At 30.6% G+C, this 21,876-nt stretch overlaps 2 protein-coding genes across 3 annotated transcripts; both read right to left on the minus strand.

Moving 5' to 3' along the window:
- Positions 1–1,279: 1,279 nt before the first annotated feature.
- Positions 1,280–3,323, minus strand: GSTF12 (glutathione S-transferase phi 12). Its single transcript, XM_011098721.3, has 3 exons — positions 3,148–3,323; positions 2,594–2,642; positions 1,280–1,925 (listed from the first exon to the last, which is right to left on the minus strand). The coding sequence occupies exons 1-3, from the start codon at positions 3,292–3,294 to the stop codon at positions 1,477–1,479; spliced, it is 645 nt and encodes a 214-aa protein (XP_011097023.1). The 5' UTR covers positions 3,295–3,323; the 3' UTR covers positions 1,280–1,476.
- A 5,643-nt stretch (positions 3,324–8,966) lies between these two features.
- Positions 8,967–13,574, minus strand: PSY (PHYTOENE SYNTHASE). Of its 2 annotated transcripts, none has more exons than XM_011098624.3 (7): positions 13,304–13,574; positions 12,175–12,853; positions 12,003–12,053; positions 10,975–11,147; positions 10,018–10,253; positions 9,655–9,847; positions 8,967–9,258 (listed from the first exon to the last, which is right to left on the minus strand). In XM_011098624.3, the coding sequence occupies exons 2-7, from the start codon at positions 12,656–12,658 to the stop codon at positions 9,076–9,078; spliced, it is 1,320 nt and encodes a 439-aa protein (XP_011096926.1). In that variant the 5' UTR covers positions 12,659–12,853; positions 13,304–13,574; the 3' UTR covers positions 8,967–9,075. The 2 variants fall into 2 exon arrangements, with proteins under 2 accessions (XP_011096926.1, XP_011096927.1); XM_011098625.3 differs by lacking the exon at positions 13,304–13,574 and adding an exon at positions 12,996–13,144.
- Positions 13,575–21,876: the final 8,302 nt, after the last annotated feature.

A 21,876-nucleotide genomic window follows, 5' to 3' on the forward strand; every position in this document is an offset into this window, starting at 1 on the left:
AATGCTGATAAATAGCTCCCCTATCTATTTGATCCATCTCAGTCCACTGCACAATCTCCGCAAATTTGGGATCAATTTCAGTTGGTTGAGGTCTAATCATCTGAATGACTGTCAAAAGCCCTTTCATAGTTAACAATATTTTCATTTATTGTTGCCAATATTTGAAAAATTGGCCCAAAAACTTATCCGACAAATCGGACAAGTCAACTTTTGGGGTGATTGAAATAGCAACAGAAATAGCTCTATAGCCTCGACCATTTAATAATCGAAGAATAAATCACAGATTTAAATCACAAAATCCAAATCCAAAACAGCAATTTAAAAACCATTCAAGTTCCAGGAATTCTGATTTTTCAAAGCCGTATAATTTTTTCAAGATTGTTGGAAAAATTGCATACATAATTTAAATTTCATTTTGAAATTGACAACCGAATATATTAATCAGTTTCGAAACCAAAACAAAAATACCCAAGTTAAAACAAAATAATAGCGACAATAGTTAAATACATTGTTTTACGATAAAATAAATGATAGCTTACGATGAGAGTTGTATGGTAACATCTCTTGGTCCAACTGAAATTGCATATTAACCAAATAGCAAAAAAATCCGCTTATCTTGAAGAAATTATACATCCCGTCAAAAAGTGCACTAGGTACTACGCAATTCCTTCCAAGATAGGACGATTACCGTTTGTTCAATATTGCACTTATACTAACAAATACCCCGAACAGCACTCGGTAGCCTTACTGAAAGTAGAACCCAAAACTTGGAGTTTTGAGAGAGAAATCAAAAGCAAGAGAGAATTCTTGGTGGAGTTGTATTTGAAGTAAAGAAATCAGCAACTATTTATAAGAGAATTGGAGTCGAACCATCCCCCCCCCCCCCCTGGCATTAATTCAGCATTAAAAAGGTTTGAAAAAATAGCTAAATAAGTTTTTCGAAATAAAAAATTAAATACAATTTTAAAATTTAAACAATATCATATCAAACTTGCTGCAAAAAGATATATAGTGAGACTGAAACATTCACTTAGGTCTCCAACACTTCAAATATCAGTTAGATATTTAACTTAATATAAGGAGTTTATTTTAGTTATAAACTTCCAATATGGAACAACTTGAGTATAAAAACACTCACCCCACATCCACCTTATATACGTACCAATGTCCCTTTGATTTTCCATCATCTTCCTGTGTGGGTATCCACATCTCTCAATTTCTTACTTCTAATCTGTAGATTTATCATGTAATTTAATTCTAAATTACAACAAGATTTACCTTTTGAATTTGTAAAATATATTTTTGAAGAAAAGAATCAGAGGATAGAATATAGATTATATTCATCTTCATATTTTAATCCAAATATTTTATTTGTAACAATTGATCTGTGTTTTGATTTTTCAAACACAACAAAATTAACTCTCACAATTATATGATTCAAAATAAAAAAATCCGATTCGACCCGAAGTGGTCGGATCAATTTCGGAGCTCCATCACTTTCTTCCAAGATGGACGGCTGGAAATGTCCATCCACCAACGATACACACTCTTCCTCCCTTTCATCAAATGCTCCATTCCTCCTTCATCCATCAGAAACCTTGTGTTCGGCAAGTGGCTCAGATCAGCTATGGTGAACCTCTCCCCAGCCAAGTACTTGCTACTTGCCAGCCTCTCCTCGTACACGTCCAGCACTTTCTCCAATTTACCCTTGCAGTCACGGACTAATTCCATGTCACCCCCCAGGCCCATTCGAGGCAAAACTAGAAGTTGGAGGACCAAAGTGTAAATTAAAGAATTGTAGTTGTTGACTTCTACTTCCAGCCATTGGTCCACTATGGCTCTCTCTTCCAGTGTGTCGCCCAAGAGATTGGTTCCTCCATCACTGGCGCATTTTGCTGCGTAGTACCTGATGATTGCCCTAGATTCTGCCCACCAAATTAAATTAAATTAAATCAAATCTTAAAATAAGTAAATATATCTTATAAATTTTTTAGTTAATTACACTTAAACTTATTTAAAAATATAAATTATATTTTTTCTTAAAAAATTTTTGAAATTACACTTGCATCCTCTTCAAAAATCACATTTACAACGATAGGCCCTCCATTGGAGTTTGAACGAAAAATATTATTTTTAATAAAAAAATTATATAAATTTTTAATTTTAACCCTGATTTAACATTCTTATAGTTTATTGACAGAGATATCCTAATAATAATCCTATACTTGTAAGAAAATAAATGTAATCATATATCGTCAAAAGAGTGTAACTGTAATAAAATATAGTTCCAAAATCAATATCACTAGATAAAAAGTAATCGTTGATGAATAAAAAAATTAGCTATATTGTCAATAATTTATACGGAGTATTGAATAAAGTGTAAAATTAGAAATTTATGTATTTTTTTAATACTATGCAAACTTTAATGGAAGAATTACAGTTGTAAACAAAGAATTTCATAAAGAATACAAGTGTAGTTTTAAAAATATTTTAAAAAATATATAATTTTATATTTTTAAAAAGAGTTTAAATGTAATCACCCACAACTATTTTTCAAAAAAGTATAGTAGTAAATAGGAATTGTAATTATTACCAAAAAGCCTGAAATCACCATCCTCTATGGCAGGCACTTGCCCAAATGGCTGCACATTCATTAATTGTATGGAATTAGTAACTAATTATAAACTCACAAGAAAAAATTAATAACATTGCTTTTTGTTAATTTTGTAACATGTAAAACATTAAATGCTAGAAAACAATTTGACCCAATCAACATTTTATTTCCTACAATATAAAGAGAAAAAAAAAATATGAATTAATACATATTTAGAAACTTTGTTCGAACTACCCCTAATACCATATCGAATTACCACTTTATCTGAAAAACTATAATTTTGAATTTTCTTTTTTCTTGAGCAAATTGATATAACTGATCAACAACTACTATTAAAATAAAAACAGAACCACTACATATCAAAGTAGAATAACAACCCACGTATTAATAGGATTCAAAAGCCCATATATAATTTCATAATTACGGGGTCTAGACTCTATCGGCTCGTCAGCAATTATACTATTTACTAAATAGCATAATTATTAAGTATTGATTGCACAGTAGCATATGTATATTAAGAAAGAGGGAGTGACCTGTCTTAGTAGGAAAGGTGGCTTCTTTTGCTCCCCAGAATGAAGATCAATTGGGATAAGCTCATACTCAAACCCTAATTCAAGAAGACAGGTTAAAACCCTTTGTGGGCAAGCTGCATATGCTGGACCATACACTTTCACCACCATTTTCTCCAATACAATAATTCTCACAACCCAAAATCCAAACTTCTCTCCTTATATAGAACAAAACTTTTCTAAGTCTTGGAATGGTTGCTGGCATGGGCACCCTACCCTCCCTCCCCCCCCCCCCCCCCACACAAAGAAAGTTTGGTGGTGCCATTTAATTTAGGTTACGACGGTTTGTCGAGGCATACTCTATATGTGTGTATAATTTAAATTTTTAATATATTTATTTGATTTAATAAAAATATCATCGAGAGGAAAGAATAGTTAATCTGAATTGAAAAATGAAATAATTTGAAATATACATAAGTAGAAAATCATTTGGAGGGTTATTGATTGAAGAGATGTATTTTCTTGTGAATAAATATGTAAGTATATTCGAGGGTATTTTTATTAATAGATATTATGTCAACTAGATCAATTACTCTAAGGTTCAATCTCACCCTTAATGAACAGTATAGATATATCAGGTGAATTTACAGTTTTCAGATAAATTTACGATGGAATTTTCACAAATGTAAGAGAGGTGCAACGTAATTCTATTTTATGAATTAAAAGTTATTTTTCAAAAAAGATGATGTGATTGGCCCTCAATTTTTATTTTTATTTTTTGTAAAGAGCAAAATTAGGGGAAAAAATATAAAAATCAATTCCACAATTTTGAGCTAAAAGTGTATGTCAATTTCAAAGGGTCTATGTTTCAATGTTCCATTGTTAATTTATATATATTTGGTTTAGGCTAGCAATTGAAACAAACTCGACGTGTGTATATAATTTTAAATTTTAAAATATATTTATTTAATTAAATAAAAAATAAAATTAATAATTAATCAAAGAAATTAACTTTAAATGTGTTTGAATGATACATTATTAATTAAATTAATTAATAAAAAACTATGGTCATTTGTGAAGAAGTTAAAGACATTGCACCGCATTTCTTCCTTTATTTTCGTTGTGTCACGCAGTATTTTCACTTATATAATCAAATAGATACGGTATGAATTTTAAAATAAAAATTAGTATATGATTTAAAATAGAGCAAGTGATTAATATTTGCGAAAGATCAGGATAAACAAATAGTATATTAGCAATTAAAAGATGACGTGAATTATCTGAAATAAGCATTTATTAGTACAAATATTTAAGGGCATTATTTATATTTTAAAATTTATGTTGTGGTGTCAAAAACCATAATTATCATCAAAAATTATATTATTAATATGAAAATGAAAGATTTTTTAATTTTGTTGGGAGGAAAATATCTTCTACATTCGTATAACCGGTTAATGATACTGCCACACCAATTTTTAAATATGATTATACTCCTAATTAGATAATTTTTCAAAACTTAATTGTAATTACTCTTTTGGTTTTTTTTCTTTAAATGTGATTTGTTCTTTTACATATTTTATTCTTCTTTATAATATATTTTAAAATGTGAAAATTTATTTATTATATGTGCTCAGAGAAAACATGTTATGACTACCAGTAGCTAAAAAAGAAAATTATTTCTCACCCATAAGTGACGAGTCGTGGTACTTCAATACTAATTTGAAATACCAGTCATGTCCTTAATTTTATTTCAGTATAATTACTTATTTATTTCAAATAATATATACTAACCGTCAACACACTATTATATTTATCTTTTAGTTTTATTCAGATTAATCAAGTAATTCATTTTAACTATATATCTCTTTTTAATTTAAAATAATATATATATGTATCTAATTATATATATTTAGAATTACGTGACACGATAGCTGGTAGATATACAATGTCAGATGTTTAACAATCTTTTACATTTGACTGGTGGTTGTCACGTGACACCATCTCCTGGACTTGTGGCAAGTGAGGTGACCAAACATCCTAACTTTTTGGGGCAAACTTGTAAATAGGGAAGTTGTCAAGGACTGGTACCCGGCAAGTGGGACAACGCACCTAGAAAATGCCAAGTGGAAATCACATTAGATATCCGGAATTCGATAAATAAATTGAAATGACCAATTATTGAGGTCCCATAATTTTAAAAGTTATAGGTTCAAACTCTACGATATATGTGGGAATGAGACATTGTTCTACTATATAATAGATATTGTCTACTTTAATAGTACGTATTATTTAGATTTAATTTATCTGATATAGTTGACCAGTGTATAATTGTTGTAATTGTCTTAGTTAGATATTGATATTCGATGGCAATATTGCAATCGATTTATGTCAATTAATAATAATCAGGTTATGATTGTTGTAATTGTCTTTGTTAGATATTGATTATAATTTATTTATTTCAATTACTAATAATCAGAGTATGATTGTTATAATTATTTTTATTAGATATTGATATTTACGGCAATGATTGTAATTAATTCATTTTAATTGCCTCCCGAAATTTGATCGATTTATTTATTCTCTTTTTACATAAGGAAGAAATAAAGCAAATGACTTCAATTCTCGAATAATCCACATCACTTGTGCTTCTATTGTAACACAAAATTCCCCTTTTCTATGGAAAAGGTCCATTACAATCGATGCCACAAAGATAGCCAACTCTATTATCAAAGAAATAAGGAAAGGGGCGACAATGGAATCGTAGAGAGTCAAGTGAAATTCAATCCACGAAATAATTTGATCTATAGACAGCATCATTATGGTAAAGGTCGTAATGCCTTCCGTTTCTTTATCATTATTTCAACTAAATACAATCTAAATGGACAAATTTAATTGATTAGAGCGAATTATTGAATAGAAATAACATTAATCCATCTGTATGGATGTCATCATCTACATCCAAAAAGTCGTATGCTTTGAAAGAAACTTGTACAGTTTTGGAAGGGGTTTGGATTGATCAAAAAGAGAAAATTGTCCATTCATAGGGATTTAATACACTATAGTATAGTGTCTCTAGAAATATAGAAAAGAGTAGAATCTATAATTTTCAATAAATTTTGAATATTATAGAACATAACGATTTATTTAGCAATTTAGAATTTTGATTTCTTTATTGAAATTCTAAATTTGAATATTATTCTATTTGATAGTCAATCTTAACTATTTTTACATAGTCAAATTTTCTTTTTTATTTGTGATTTTGAATTCACATGATATTTGAAATTCTTTTTGTTACACTTCTATAATTTCTATCCTATATATTTCTAATTCTATATTTCTTTCGACTTATTTAATTAGTTATAACTATCAAACATTCCTTGGCTTTCATTCGTAAACGGGTAAGTTAGGGAAAAAGGAAAAAGAATCAACCGTTCAACTATCCTGAATTGCATGAGAAAAATGGCAGAAAGAGAACATCTATATGGGGTGTATATCAATCTATATTGGATTGCCGATACAGAAATGATAAAATCCAATTTATTTGACGATTGAATGCATTTCTAGAGTCCCATATTTAATAATGTCCAAACTCTTTCTTCTGTATCGAGGATCATCGAGATAAGCAAGAATACTATTTTAGGAAAAATGTCATTGATGGGCAATCGAGATACCTAAAGGGGGCATTAGTTTGTTGTAGTCTATTCTTCCAATGCAAAGGATGAAGAAAATAAAAGAAATATTGTTTGTCCTGAAGAGGAAACCTGCAGTTTTGTTTCATTCCCGAGACTCAATTTTGTCCGTTCTGTATTTTTATCCTTTATCCCGAAATAGTAAATTGAGTTTGTAAAAATGCCCATACACGTATTCCCTCTCTTTAGAGAAAAAAAAAATTAATAAGGCCGGGATCAAGGAATGAACCGAGTGCTTCCTTAGGCCACAGTTCTTCTATTTTATCCCTGTGGTGCTTTGCCTTGAATTGGATAATTTCCTTTTAGACTTTCTTGGGAATCCTACTAGTTTTTTGGTAAAAGTAGTTTCGAGGTTTGCTGTGATTTTTTATTATTGTCCGACCGTTACTGAAGCTTTTGACTCTGTTTAATACATAATGACTAAAGCAAACCAACCTTTTGTCATTAATCTTCGGAGGGAAATTCCATATGAATTTTGCTATCCACAATCAAGGGGTTAAGTTAGTGATACTCCTTTTCTTTGGTATACCTAACCTTAATCAACGTGCTATTGGACATTTATTTGAATTCGATAATTTTCACAAAAATATTTCGACATTCTAACGATCTTACCTTCTCACTTCCGGATTCCAGTCCTAAGATAACAAGCAACAACTTCCTTCCCGAAACGGGTCTTTCACTCGTTGTCCTTCTGCTCCCACTCTGGGGAAGTATGCAGCTTATGGGTAACTATCTGTACTGCATCTTCCTCTTATATGTTTCATTTTGCTTTAGCTACTAAATTCCTCCATCGGTTAACAAAGGTAGTGAATTCAAAATCGAGTTTTAAATTTTTAATTAATAATAATTCTTTTCGATTCACCAGACCGTACCTCTTTTGAAGGGAGTCAATAAAAAAATTAGGATATGCACTAACTACTTTCAATAAATAAAATTTTTGAATTTTTCAACGAGATATCCAACAACAAGAAGGAAAAGAATTGAATAGAGGAACTCCCTAACACTTGGCAATCTCAATGGTAACTCAAAAAGGGAAAGAGATCTAAAAGATCTTTTTCCTAAAATTCTCCTTTCGTCCACTTACTGCCTTTTCTCGACGAATATTCATTTTTATTATATTGGTCAGTCAATCTTCTTAGCTGCATTTATGACTTCTCAAAGTCAAGCCTGGCGCAGCCACTCTCTACTTCTACTACGATCAGTTTGAAGCTTGGGAAAATCACTTTTTTATATGTTAGTATTAAATGTAATTTTTTAAATTATAAAAAAAATACGTATAGTTACATTAAATCACATAATAATGGAGTGTAATTATCCCTATTCCTATTCTTATTTGGCTCGTTCGCGGACCTAAATCCTGCCCAATCTAATGCAGAAAGTCAACTGATGATCATAACATCTCTTGCCGCCTTAACCAAATCATGTGTACCCGTACATCTTCTGGCACACAAGATTGACTACAAATATTCCCCACAGTTCTTGCATTCTGCATTTATGATGCATATTCCTATTTAGACCTAATTCTTGATCTATTATTTGATTCGAATTTAAATTGCATTAGGCATTCAAGAACTTGAGTTAGAATTGTCCCAACAAATCTAATGATATTTTCTTTCAGAGCCCTAATCACATTAACCTGTGTATTATTCCCACCCAATCAGAGTAAAAGGTCTTCGCCAAATATATATTGAACTACTCGATACTCAATTGAAATTAATCGATAAAGAGTGAGCCAAATTTCTAATTCTATAAGATTGAAAGCTTGTCTCGGACTCGATCACTGCTTAACGTAAAGTTGATAAAATATATTTAAAAATATTAAACTACTCGAGTTTGTCTTATATTTGATTCAATTAAAACTCATTTGAGCTGAAACCAAGCTCACGCCACAATTTTTCAAGCTCAATTATGATCTAAAAGAACCTGAAGAATGATGCATTCGATTCAACTCGATTTAGTTACAACCCGGTCGGGTTCAAAGCTTCAAACCTGAGTCTAATGTTCAATTTGACAGTAGAAGTTACCTATAATTTTTCTTGCTTTCAGCCAATTCCCAGTCGTCAGCTAAAGGCATCGACAAAGAATCACGACACATCGTGAATCTATTCTTGAGATGACAGAAGAAAAAGGGAAAAACGATAGCAGCAGACCGCCTTCTGTATTGAATTTCACTGCATTGCCAACAAATGTTTGATGTACAAAGTATCCGGTTTCTTTCCCAACTGTATAATTACTTATGATTTGAGATGTTAGATGTTTCTACTCATGCCTTAACAACAGGAGATGAGGTTCTGGATGGTGGAGGAACAAGAGACTTTGCATACGCTAACGGCAACGCAAGAATCTTCTTCGGCTTGCCAACATATGCCCTCCTCGTGAAGTTGTTGTAGTCGTTTGCCTCAATCTCGTCCAGTATTTGTCGGTACAGAAGTAATGATGCCCACACCTGCAACAGCCAAGATCAGTTACCGTTGTAACAAAGAAGGTGACCGGAAGCAGAATAACGATGAAGCCATGATAGAAACACGCTCCAATGTTATATATTCATTCACATTGCAGTTTAAGGTTCGTTCCGAGCATAACACAAACAAACGGTCAGCCACAAATTCTAATTTATCAATCATAGCCTTTCAGCGAAGTCCTTAACAGATTTGTGTTTCAGTGTGGATTGTCGTAAAGACTACATCATCAAAATTTAGTGAAGCTTTGGCAAATTTTTACTTGTCATATTATGTAAGAAGCATTGTTACGCCGTCTATGTCCATATGGTTCAACTAGTTATAGCTAAACGGGAGCTCTATCTACTAATCTCGTAAAAACAATGGAACATAAAAGTACTTACTGGCCATCTACTGGCTGAGCTGAGATCTTTGACACCGTTCTCTGCATCATCAAAGAATTTCCTTGCTCGATTTATTTGCTTTTTCATGAAGTTCCTCCATTTATCTGTTACTTTTCCAGCAAATATGTCTTCATCTGATAGGCCTGCCTGTGCCAGTTCGTCCTGAGGTAGATAGACTCTTCCTCGTCTTGCACTGGAGCAAAACAATATTATAAGAACCATGTTTTGACATATAGGACATATGCATCAAACAAGAGAGAGAGAGAGAGGGAGAGGTCAAAAACAATGCGTTGATTTCTAAAACTTGTAGCATAATGTGGATGATGTTTCAAAACGAAATCTTTCTTTTGACAATAGACTTACTCTTCTCCAACATCCCTGAGTATATTCGTCAGCTGATTTGCGAGGCCTAATGCCAAACCAGCATTATAGACACTCTCTGTTGTGGCCTGGGAGTCTGGTGCTATGCCCATAACCGGGACACTCATCAATCCTACAGTGCCAGCTACATAATAACAATACAGATATAACTCGTCAAAGTTCTTGTATCTTGACTTCCACAGGTCCATTCTCATTCCCTCAATCATATCCCTGAATGGCTGCAAGGAAAAGAGTACACAATGTCAGATGAAGACACGTACAGCATTAGTAGACTAGAAAGTGATTGCAGTGAACTAAATGCATGAGAAGGAATAATATGTTATGAATGCAAAGTTTCCTCATAGTTGGTAAAGATTCAAGTGAGCAATTAGGTCGTTTCGAATAATTCAAGGTGGAACCGCTCCAACTAACAAGAATGGATATCCTCCATGTTTACCATAAATGGGCCCCTAGAAGGGGAAAAGAAAAATGGCATAGTTTACTAGAAAAACTTGGCCTTAAATGCCCGGAATAATCATAAATGATACAGGAATAGATTGCGATCATAAAGCAATAATAGAACGCTTAAATCTCGATGGGAACACATCCAATTCAGGAAACAATATTAACGGTGTAAAGAGAACATAATTCCTTCAAGGTTTATGTAAAGTCGTTTGAAGGGCCAATGTTCATAGTTTGTATAAATTTGTCCAAAAAGGTTAGCAATAATGCAAGATAGCCAAAACAGATAAATTCTGCCAGACATCGAAAACAATAGAAGCTACTAAAAAAGAAACGAAAATTGAGTTACAGTTAGCATAAAAGTCATTCCTTGATATGATTAACTGAGGTCAACATCAAGATATTTACATTATGAATATAATCAAAGTAACAGAGAGATGGAGTAGAAGGGATCTAACATATGATTCAAACTCTGCAGGTTATTTTATGAAGTCTAACCTGGATGTCAACAGGAAACCTGCAAACCGTATCCGATAAAGCAGCATCAAGCATGTCGAAAGGGCGACCTCTAAAGATATCTTCCAGCCTTGCCTCCCACCTATCCAAGGCTGTAGGAGTTATATGTGATGCATTTGGCCCATCGACAAGCTCATCGGTTCTCCTACACCAGACTGAATAGGACAAATGGTAAAAGCCAGGTCAGAAGAGTATGATCAATGTTGGTCGTGAATTTGCTTTAACAACGAAACAAAGTCTTGCCAAAGAGAAAAAGGAAGGTAAACCAGAGCAAAGTCGACGAGTTAGATGATGCAAAGATCGTTCTAGTTATTGGTCTTACTATTTATTATTTTACGAACTTCGTGTTGTTTTTTCATGTTCAAAATGAGGCACATCCAAATTGAGCAAAAAAATCTTAAACTCAACCACTGTAGATCCTAGCATGAATTGCAAATTGCAGCTATGTATCTACACGCCAGGTAAAAGGAAATCACCATGCTGAAGAAAGGCTTATTTCCCTGTCAAAGATAGTGCTTGATTCTTAATCAGCACCATCATATTTTCGTAAGTTGACCAATTTTTTTGGTAATGGCAACAGTAACTTAGTTTGGCAACAATGCAACTTGCAATCATTTTAAAAATAATAAATTGGTGGACTACTGCAGATTACAATCTTCCTCATAATAAAACTAGCATGCAAAGAAGTTCGTCCGTCAATACAGATGGAACCTCTCATCGCTTGTGTTCTTGCCCCGATGTAAACAGTCAAAATGAATAATAATTAAAGAAATAAAAAAGAGCTAAAGAAAGATCACGTCTTGCAAGTGAAAATCATACAAAGAACTTTTATTCTTGAAATCGAGGAGATACGGGATCGTTTTTTGATTCACAGGTGCAGAAAGACAAATCAAAGTAATAAAATGTGTGCTGCAGTTCAAAAGTTGCAGTTTGCTAACTATAATCAAATCTATCTTCAAAAAAGCTGCCTCATAGAAGATGAACTTTGTGCATCAGGCAGAGAGTCTTACCATATATTGCCCAAATAGCTCTTCGTCTCTCCGGGGTCATTAGCAAGGTTCCTGCATAAGAACCAGATAAAAAATTACTCTTTGTTCTTCTGAATCAGATGAATAAGCTTATATCCATAGTTGATACCTTTCCTTATTCTAGTTAAATAGAGAATGAAAAAAGAGGTCTAACCCAAGTAAAACGTCTTGGCATACTCCGCACATACTTCGCCGCAACGATCATAAGCTTCACTCAACAAGCTAAGAGATCCTGGAAGAATGATATCAGGCTTCACTTCGATATCATCACTGGATTTCAATTTTCTCTTAACTAAAGCTGCCTGCTTCAAAACCACATCATAAACCTTTTGCTCAGATGATAATGTTATTTCCCCTGCCGGGCTAGCCACCATACTTGATATTGGAGTGATTCTGCTTCCGTTCTGTGATCTCGAACCTCCCAAGCTCCAGAAACTCAAATCTGCATTCTTAGACTTATAACTTCTCCGATTCTTCTGACCCTTGTCCAGCCTGCCATTGCAGATCAAATTCTTGCACCGAGCAACGGACCTAAATGAATCAAGAATCCGGTTTCCCTCTCGTACCGACTCCAAGAATCCAGTCCCGTTTGAGACCTCATAAGTGGGAGAAACCACCCACAGCAAAGCAACAGACATGCTGAAAAGCTCCAAGACTCAGTCCTATCTACGCGTTATCTTCTCTCCTCTTGGTGGCTAGCCAAGAAAGTCAATAGACTTTAAACACCACCCGGTTTCCCTATCCGAATCAAAAGATTTTGAAACAATCCCACCAGCAAACACACGAGAACAAGCCTCAATTCTCCCACAGCAACTGAACCTGTTCACGGTGTTCTGCAAAAACAAGCCAAACATTCCATCAAAACCAATAGAACAATATAAACAGCACTGATTTCCACTCAACACCACTTAAAAATCCCATATAAAGGGAAAATAAATAAAAAAAAGGCGTTCCCACCAAACAAAAAGCACCTACCAGAAGCACAAATCATAAAAAAGAACCCCCCCACCCCAACAAACTGCTCAAAGTAAAATAAGCTCACAATAACTTAAATGCGCAATGGGATATGAGCAATTTCTATATATAGTCAACTGGACTACAATAACCTCACTTTTCCTGCTCTCCACCCACGTTGAACCCATCTCCATATGGCAAAGACTTGATTTTTATAATACTACAACACCATGAAACCAGATAAATGTGAAAGCAACATATTACATAAACAAAAACAACATAAATCCACACACACAAAGAAGCAAGAAAAGAAAGAAACCAACCCATACCAAGGTTTAAACGTCACTAACAAAGCCAATTCACAATGCCCGGCTGAATATTTTCACAATCTGAGAGCAAAACACAACAACTCTATGTTCTTCCTTCAAGAACTTCCAAGAATCAACGCTCTTGTTCTTTTGCTCTCTCTCTCTCTCTCTCGCCTGTCCTAAGTTGAGAAGTAAATATAGTTCTTCCACACACAGGTAGCTATATTTGAATGACTGACGTTTCTCTTGTTGAGGGCACGAGTAGAATCGAGTGATTCACATTCCTCGGCTGCCAATCTTCGACCATTTCTAGAGTGGAAAAAGCTTGGTGCTTTTTCAAATGGGTCCCCCCATCTGGCAATGACCCGTTTGGTCTGGTTCCAAGATCCGGGTATCTTTTTTCCAACTAGATTCCATTTTGTGTATTTTGTCCTTTTATTTTTCTTTTTTACTTTTTACCATACATAGGAATTGAATTTTTGTAATTATGTATAAATTAAATATATAATTGCAATATAAATTGAATATTACTTGATTGACATAAAAATTACAAAAATATAAGCGTTCACGATAATTTCTTGATTCTTACCGACATTTGAAATTAAATTCTCTTATGTATATTCTGCCTTCTATATTCTTTAACTTTAAATACTATTTGTGATTATTTTCAAATAAAATGGCTAAATTGGCCCAATTTGAAACAATTATCTCTTTTTATTATACATTCAGCGTAACAGACATCGACATATGTTAATTGGTAGTAACATATAAATCTGAATGGTATAATATACGATAAATTTACAAATAAAAATAATTAAAATATAAAATGAATTCAAATAAATGGGCATATCAAATTTTTTCTAAAAAAAATTATAAATTTTAAATATTAATAACGAAAACACTCTAATGAGAGCATGTAATCTGTGTATTTCTCCCAAGTATTAAAATAAAATTATATGATGTTGGGGGGCGTGGAAATGGGTTGACCCACCCAACTAGGACCCTGCCTGGATCCGATGTATCATTAAATAACAGCATTGTGATTAGGTGTAGTTTATCGAGACACGTGTATTATAAATCACCCAATGAGTGAAAGATAACCTTATCAAATGAACTGGTTGGAGTGGCGATACGGCGTACGTGTCGGATGGTCATTGGTGGTGTATATTAGTGGAGCAGGTAGGCCCCATGAGGCTCAGTGCCACGGAACTGTAGTTTGTGTGGATTGTGGAGATCTAAAAAACAGTCGAACTTTTTCTGGAATTTCATTTTATTTCTTATTTTTACAAAATTCTAAAAAAAGCGTACGGTACATTATGAATGATGTGGAATGTTTTTTTTTTTGGAAAATAATTGAAAATATTAGAAAAATATTAAAATATTTGATATTTTTCTTTTAACACTACCAAAATTATTATGTACGTCGTATTATATTTTGACAGTGGTCAGAAATTGTTAAGTAAATATATAATAATTATCTTGGAAAATGTAAAAATGATAGTGAATTTCAGATAATGTGTTGATAATATATGTTTTATAAATTATATATGTATATAAATAATATGATTCGTGTCAAGTATTTATTTTGGAAATAATGGAAAGTATTAGAATTATATTAAATATATATGGTATTTGTCTTTTAATACGACAAAAATTATTGTATTTGTCAAATTATGTTTTGATAGTGGTCAGAAAATATTAAAAAAATAAATATTTCATATTATTTTAGAGGATGTAAAAATTATTGTAAATGTCAGATCATGTGTTGATAATATATATTTTATAATTTATACATTTATATATATAAATAATATGATTCATGTCGAGTATTATTTTTTTGGAAATAATTGAAAAATATTATAAATAAAGATATACTTGGTATTCGTCTTTTTATACAACAAAAATTATTTTATATATCAAATTATGCTTCAACAGTGGTCAAAAAATATCAAAAATAAATATTTAATATTATTTTTGAAGAATATAAAAATTATTGTAAATGTCATATTATGTGTTAGTAATAGATGTTTTATAATTTATATATATAGATGTTAATGGACGTGTCTAGGATGGTCCAGCCTAAAATGACAAGAATGCTTGGGACAGTCCAGTCATCGATTCAAGACAACCCAAGTAACCCAAAAGTCCAAGAAGAAGGGTGGAGGCCCAAACATCCCCTAACTCGATCCATGATTAGAGTCTAATAAGGTGCCCGGCCAAAAATGCCCACACACGTGTAGCAAATTCTCCCATGTGGCATCCAATCGACCTATGTGTCAGTGGCCACCTCGGACCACATCAACCCTAAAAAGCCAGCATAAGCAAGGAAGGACTCCCTAGCGGCTAGGACTCCCTGCAGGCAAGGGATCTCCCAAGACTGAAGGAAACTCTTATTAGTGCACATCCAGCTGTGGATAAGGCTAACTCATCCAACCATCCCCATCAACTTTCGCAGAAATCTAGGGAGGGGGATAGACCCCCAACAGATAAAGGCATTTCCCTATAAATACAAATTTGGTCCCCCCAGGCAGAGGATGGCTCTTTGACTCAAAAAACCATCTTTCAAGCATTTTCTAAGCATTCTATCACAAATTCTGGCTCTTTTCTTTAATTTTATTCGCCATATCACGATTTTTAATTCAATTTACTTACTTTTTGCATTTATTTCATTTTGAATCCAATACTTACTTAGGCGTCAGAATGCTCATTTGCTTTTTGCAGCTCTCCTCTTAAGGATCCAAATACACTTTGACCTAAGCCTTGAACAGTAGTTTAGATCCATTTGAACCCGTGCTACTTTCGATGGATCATATATATAATATGATTGATATCGAGTATTCTTTTTTACAATAATTGAAAAATATTAGAAATACATGAATTATATTTTATATTTTTGTCTTTCAATAGGACAAAAGTTATTATATATGTTGAATTATGTTTTGATAGTGGTTCGAAAATGTTAAATATAAATATTGAATATTATTTTTGGAGAATATAAATTTTTTTATAAATTTAAGACCATGTGTTGATAATAGATATTTTATAATATATATATATAATATGATTGATATCGATTACTTTTTTAAAATAATTGAAAGATATTAGAAATATATGAAAATATATTTGGTATTGTCTTTTAATAGGAACAAAAATAATATATTAAAAAAATAGTTTTATTCAAATATTAAATATATGGTAGTTAGAAAATACTAAAATAAATATTTTTGGTTTTATATATGGGGAATATAAAAATTACTGTAAATGTCATATCATGTATTTGTAGTGGATATTTTATAATTTTTTAAATATGAATTTTAATTATTAACATTTGGTATATTAATTATTAATACAAATATTTAATAGAGTTAAATACATATTAACTCCTTCACATATTTTTGATATCGCACTCACTCCTAAACTAATAAATATAATACTGGCCCTCTTAAATTTACTGTTTCGACAAAATTATCCTGATGTCATTTATAATTTATAGTTTTCTATATAATCGAGTGTTTTTGTATATTAAATCATCATCAAATTTTTTTCTAACTAGAAAAAAAATAGTACTTTTAAATAGAATATACAAAAATTTTTAATAATTTGAAGAATTCAAATTCAAAATAAATTAATAAATTAATAACAACAAATACTAAACAGAAGAAAATATTTAATTTCCTTATTTGAATTTAAAAAAAAATGAATTGTACCCGCAAACGACTCATATACAAAATATTTTTAATGAAACTTGAACACTATTAAAAAAAAAAAGATGAATAAATATATATTTTTTATATTTTTTAAAAATATATATTTGAAAAACGAATATGTACTTAATTACTCATTTTTATCTAAAAGTCTAATGCTAAATAGTTAATAACTTGATTTTAATACCAAAAGAATAATAATTTTTTTACGTGAATTTTTTTTTTTTGGTGAATTTACTGCATTTCCTAATTTTCAATTTTTAAAATTTAAATTACGTAAGTCAATAATTACTTTCGACTTTATTTTAATTAAAATTATTGTTTTTCTAACTAAAAAAAATTTTAATCAAATTTTAGGTGCAAGATGTTAAAAGAACTATAAGTATAATAATATAATTAGGCCAATTTTGCTCCAAATATTTAATTAGAAGGGCTAAATAGTTAATAACTTGAATGCTATTTCAAAAATAATTAAGAGCTCAAAGTGTATTTAACTCTATTTATAATTAATCAACAACTAATATTAAAGTCGACCATTACTTGCATATACATTAGCGCGATTATATATCAAAAAGAAAAAAAAAAGGCTAAAATTGAAATAATTGACAATAGTTAATTAGTTGGAAAAGTTTAATTTTTTTCTAATTTTATAATTATTTGGCACATATTTGTAATATTAAATGATTTCGATCTCTAACCACTTTAGTTTTTCAGTAAATTACAACGAACTCACCTGAATTTATGCATATTTATGAATACCCTTTATTGTTTGAATAATTATAAATACCCCCTGATATTTGATGAAATTATGTAATATGTGGATGGAGATATCAAGTTGTCAATTTTGCCCTTATTGTATCATTTTTAAAAAAAATAAAATTTAAAAAATCGGAGGGGGTAGATGGAAAAATATGAAAAATTATAAAAAAATTATTCAGTTAGTCCATAAAAAAATTGAAATATTTAAAAGTAAATAAATAAAATTATAGTTCTTAGTCCACATGGGTATTTTGGACAGTTCACCATAAAAAATAAATGGGAACCTAAGAAAACTAAAGAATATGGCTAATTGTTAGACGGCGTTAAAATCAGGGGGTATTGGTAATTTTTCAAACAACTAGGAGGTATTCGCAATCATGCAAGCCTAAGGAGAGGTCGTTATAATTTACCTTAAATTTTTAGATAAAGTGATCGCCTAACATGAAATCAAAGTCGGACCAAACAAAAGATTTTGAATTCAAATATAATGACCGTCTATTTTTAATATAAATATTCTACATGTAGGATTTATACCTGTCGAAAATATGTTAAAATATTAATATTAAATAATATTCTTTTAAATATCTAAAATTATTAGATAAAGTTATCGTTTCACAACACTATTTACTAAAGTATTTGACCAACGGAGGCGCTCATCACATGGAAATAGAAAATGCATTTAAACAATTATAAAATTAAATATATATATATTTTAGCATCCATGTGATTAACCAACTATTAGAAAAAGAAGTCAAAGATGCATCACAGTCTGAGCTAATTAATAATTATTATGGGAAATGATAGGGATAATTATATTTACAAATTACTTTTATTTTTTAGATAATTACACACACCCACCAAAATATCGTTATCACTTACAAGAATCACTTCTTAATTTTTTGAAAAATTACACAGACATACCCTAAAAATATTAGCATCATTACACAAATTATTCCTATATTTTCGCTATTGGAGGTAGTTTCTGTAATTATGCAAAAGACGAGTGATTTGTATGAATAGATCATAGGTCAGGAGAGTATAAATATAATTATTCCAAATCATATCCTATATATAGGTTGACTTGTATCTGCTCTCTCGTCGACACATTCTATGTGTGGGAAATTCAAAAATTATATACGACGATTTTTTTGTTGATCCTTCTGTTGGAAAAATACATATTGTGCATATGTAAAAAATTATCACATCACATAATTCATAAATATCACATATGTACTGCATGTCATTTTTTCTGGCAAAAAATTTGATTGAAAAATAATTATAAATGGGTAAATATAAAATTTCATAAAATTAAGATGATAAATTAACAAAAAAAAAAAATAGATGCCAAAATGTAAAAACAGCCATAGTTCTAATTGTAAAATGCAATTAACCCTTTTCATAAATTCAGATATTTATATTAATTTATTATCTCAATATATATTTTTAGGTATTTTTTTCATCTATAAAAAGTAATAATATATACTATATAATAATTATTTTATTTATATTCATTTTTTAAAATTCTACACATCCATATATGGAATATGCCGCGCTTGCTAATATTTGAGTAACCAAGAATAAAGGTATATTTGTACATCTGCCTAATGCATACCAAATTAGTTTCTCTCACGTTTAATTAATAATGAAAAGTTTTCGTCCGAATCAGGTTTAATCGAATCAAATCAATCTCAAATAAATGTATTACACTTGTTTTGTGCTCGATCACTTTTCATAAACTGTACACCAATTACACAATAAGTATACTGTACTTATCATATGATTGGTTCAAGTTCGATCGAGTTAAGTTCAGATAAGAATTTTCCCTTAAAATATTAGAGATAGATGCACTAAACTGTACTCCGGCATGCATCATATGTTCTATTACCACATAAAAGAAAAATAAAGTAAATAAATGAAAACCTTTATTATATTTTTTAAGAGATAGGGTCTATTTATATTAACGGAAAAATAAGTTTGAATATAAATCGATATCTTAGTCCTGTAAGTATACGAGGACTAGTAGCTGAGGCCCCATAACTTTAAAGTCACGGGTTCGGACCCCACCTACATGTTGAATGATATTTTACTTTAATAGTATATATTGATTGGATACAATTATCTGATATTGATGATCAGTATATGAATGTTATAGCCGTCAGTTGTTGTTAGATTTAGATATTTGATAGTGATGATTGTAATCGAATTATTCAATAATAATAGTTCATCGCTTTCATTTATAAAAAAAAAAAAAAAAAGTTCGAAGACTGGCAATTTTAGTCTTGTACGAATCAATTTCGGCATTTTTGTTCCGTAATTTTAAAATTTTTCCATATTAAGGACAATAATAGCCCAAAAAGTGCATGTGGCATAAGCGACTACTTTAATTGCATACATTTTTTAATTATTTTCGCAAATTTCGATCATTTTTGTCTTCAATATCCGTACTTTTGAAATTACATAACAAAATTATCAAAAATAAATTCTCACAAGATTAAAACTGCTACCCCTATATTTATGGGACTAAAAGTATTACTATCGTAATGCATAATTTCCGAAGCTACTAACATTTGAACTTTTCAATTAAAGAGGAAAAGACAAAATTACCAAAAGTTCAATGAACATAGCTTTTTTTGTTTTTGTTAGGAATTATGACTGCAACCAGTCCAAGAAATATAATATTTAATTATGACTAATATTATAATTAATAATAAATAATCGTAACTCTAAATTCCTTGATTTGACTTGATTTACTTAAGCACTTTAGAATCACAAAAATAAAAAAGAGCTCGACGACAAGTGAAATTAGAATTAGATAAAGGGTAATTTTGGTATTTTAGAATTTTTTTTATTTTTTTCAAAAAATAATTTTGTAAGGGTAAAATGGACTTTTCAAACTTAAAAACTAAAGGTAAGGGGGATTTCGAAGGTTTGAATACTTTAGGAATAATTGATGTAAAGTGAATACTTCAGGAATAATAACTGTGTTTAATCCTTTTAAATATTATTTGTGAGGGTAATTTAGGAAGTATACATTTTGCACACTAGATTAATTATTTTAGGGGGTTTAGACTTAATATAATAGTATGGAGAATCGCTTTAATATTTCTTTGTACTGAAATATTTATTATTTTTTATCATCTATTTAAATTAAATCAAATTAACTTACAATGTGTTTGACTAAATTTATTTTAAAAAAAAGTTATACATTCATACATCTTAAAAAGCTATTCCAATTTTTAGAGCTTATAAGATATTTTTTTTTTTATATGGTAGAGCTTAAAAGATATCAAATCATATATTAAAAATAAATTTTAAAAGTGTTTGAATAAAACAAGACGATGGAGTTTATAAAATGTTAGTAATAACTAATTTATAATTATAATTTGAAAGAGTTTGCTAAGATTTTTACAAATAAATTAGGAACTCTTACTTTTCTTAAAAGAGCTTATGAGCTCTTATAACATTTTATTTCGAAATCTTATAGTTGAGCTCATTTTTCTAAAAATTGTATCAAATAATTTCAACATTTATAAATGGACTTAATGCAATTACCTCCAGTGATATTTGAAATGAGTAAATTATCCCATATGATTAAAAAAATAGTAACTTACCCCTCTGTACCTTTTAAAATAAAGCAATTTATTCCCTATCTAAGGAGATAAATTGTTTAATTTTAAAAAATACAGGGAAGTAAATTACTATTCTTTTTATAGGGGGATCATTTTCTTATTTACAGTATCAAGGGAGAGTAAATTGCATTAAGCCCGTTTATAAACTCTCAAACAACCACCAAACACAATACGGAAAGAAAAAAAAAAAGGCTTCAACATGAGTGTGGTGATAAAACGTTTGTTCTCCAGTTCCTCATTTTAATTTTAAATTATCATATAACAAACAGTTGAAAGACTGATGTTAATGAGTTATCAAGAGACAGTATTTGTCACCGCTCAGTCTGTATTAGTGAAAAATCTTATATCACACTCGGATACTACACAATGATATCGTACCGTATGTGTATGGTACGTACCTCACTTTTAAATTATATTTTTTTAATCAATTACTCATTCGTATGACACTAATGTATGATAAAAAAAGTACTACGAATGTATTCTAGAATTTCACGCGTTCTAA

This window comes from Sesamum indicum, linkage group LG13 (genome assembly GCF_026168435.1).
Source record: "Sesamum indicum cultivar Baizhima isolate 11 linkage group LG13, ASM2616843v1, whole genome shotgun sequence".
NCBI lineage: Eukaryota > Viridiplantae > Streptophyta > Magnoliopsida > Lamiales > Pedaliaceae > Sesamum > Sesamum indicum.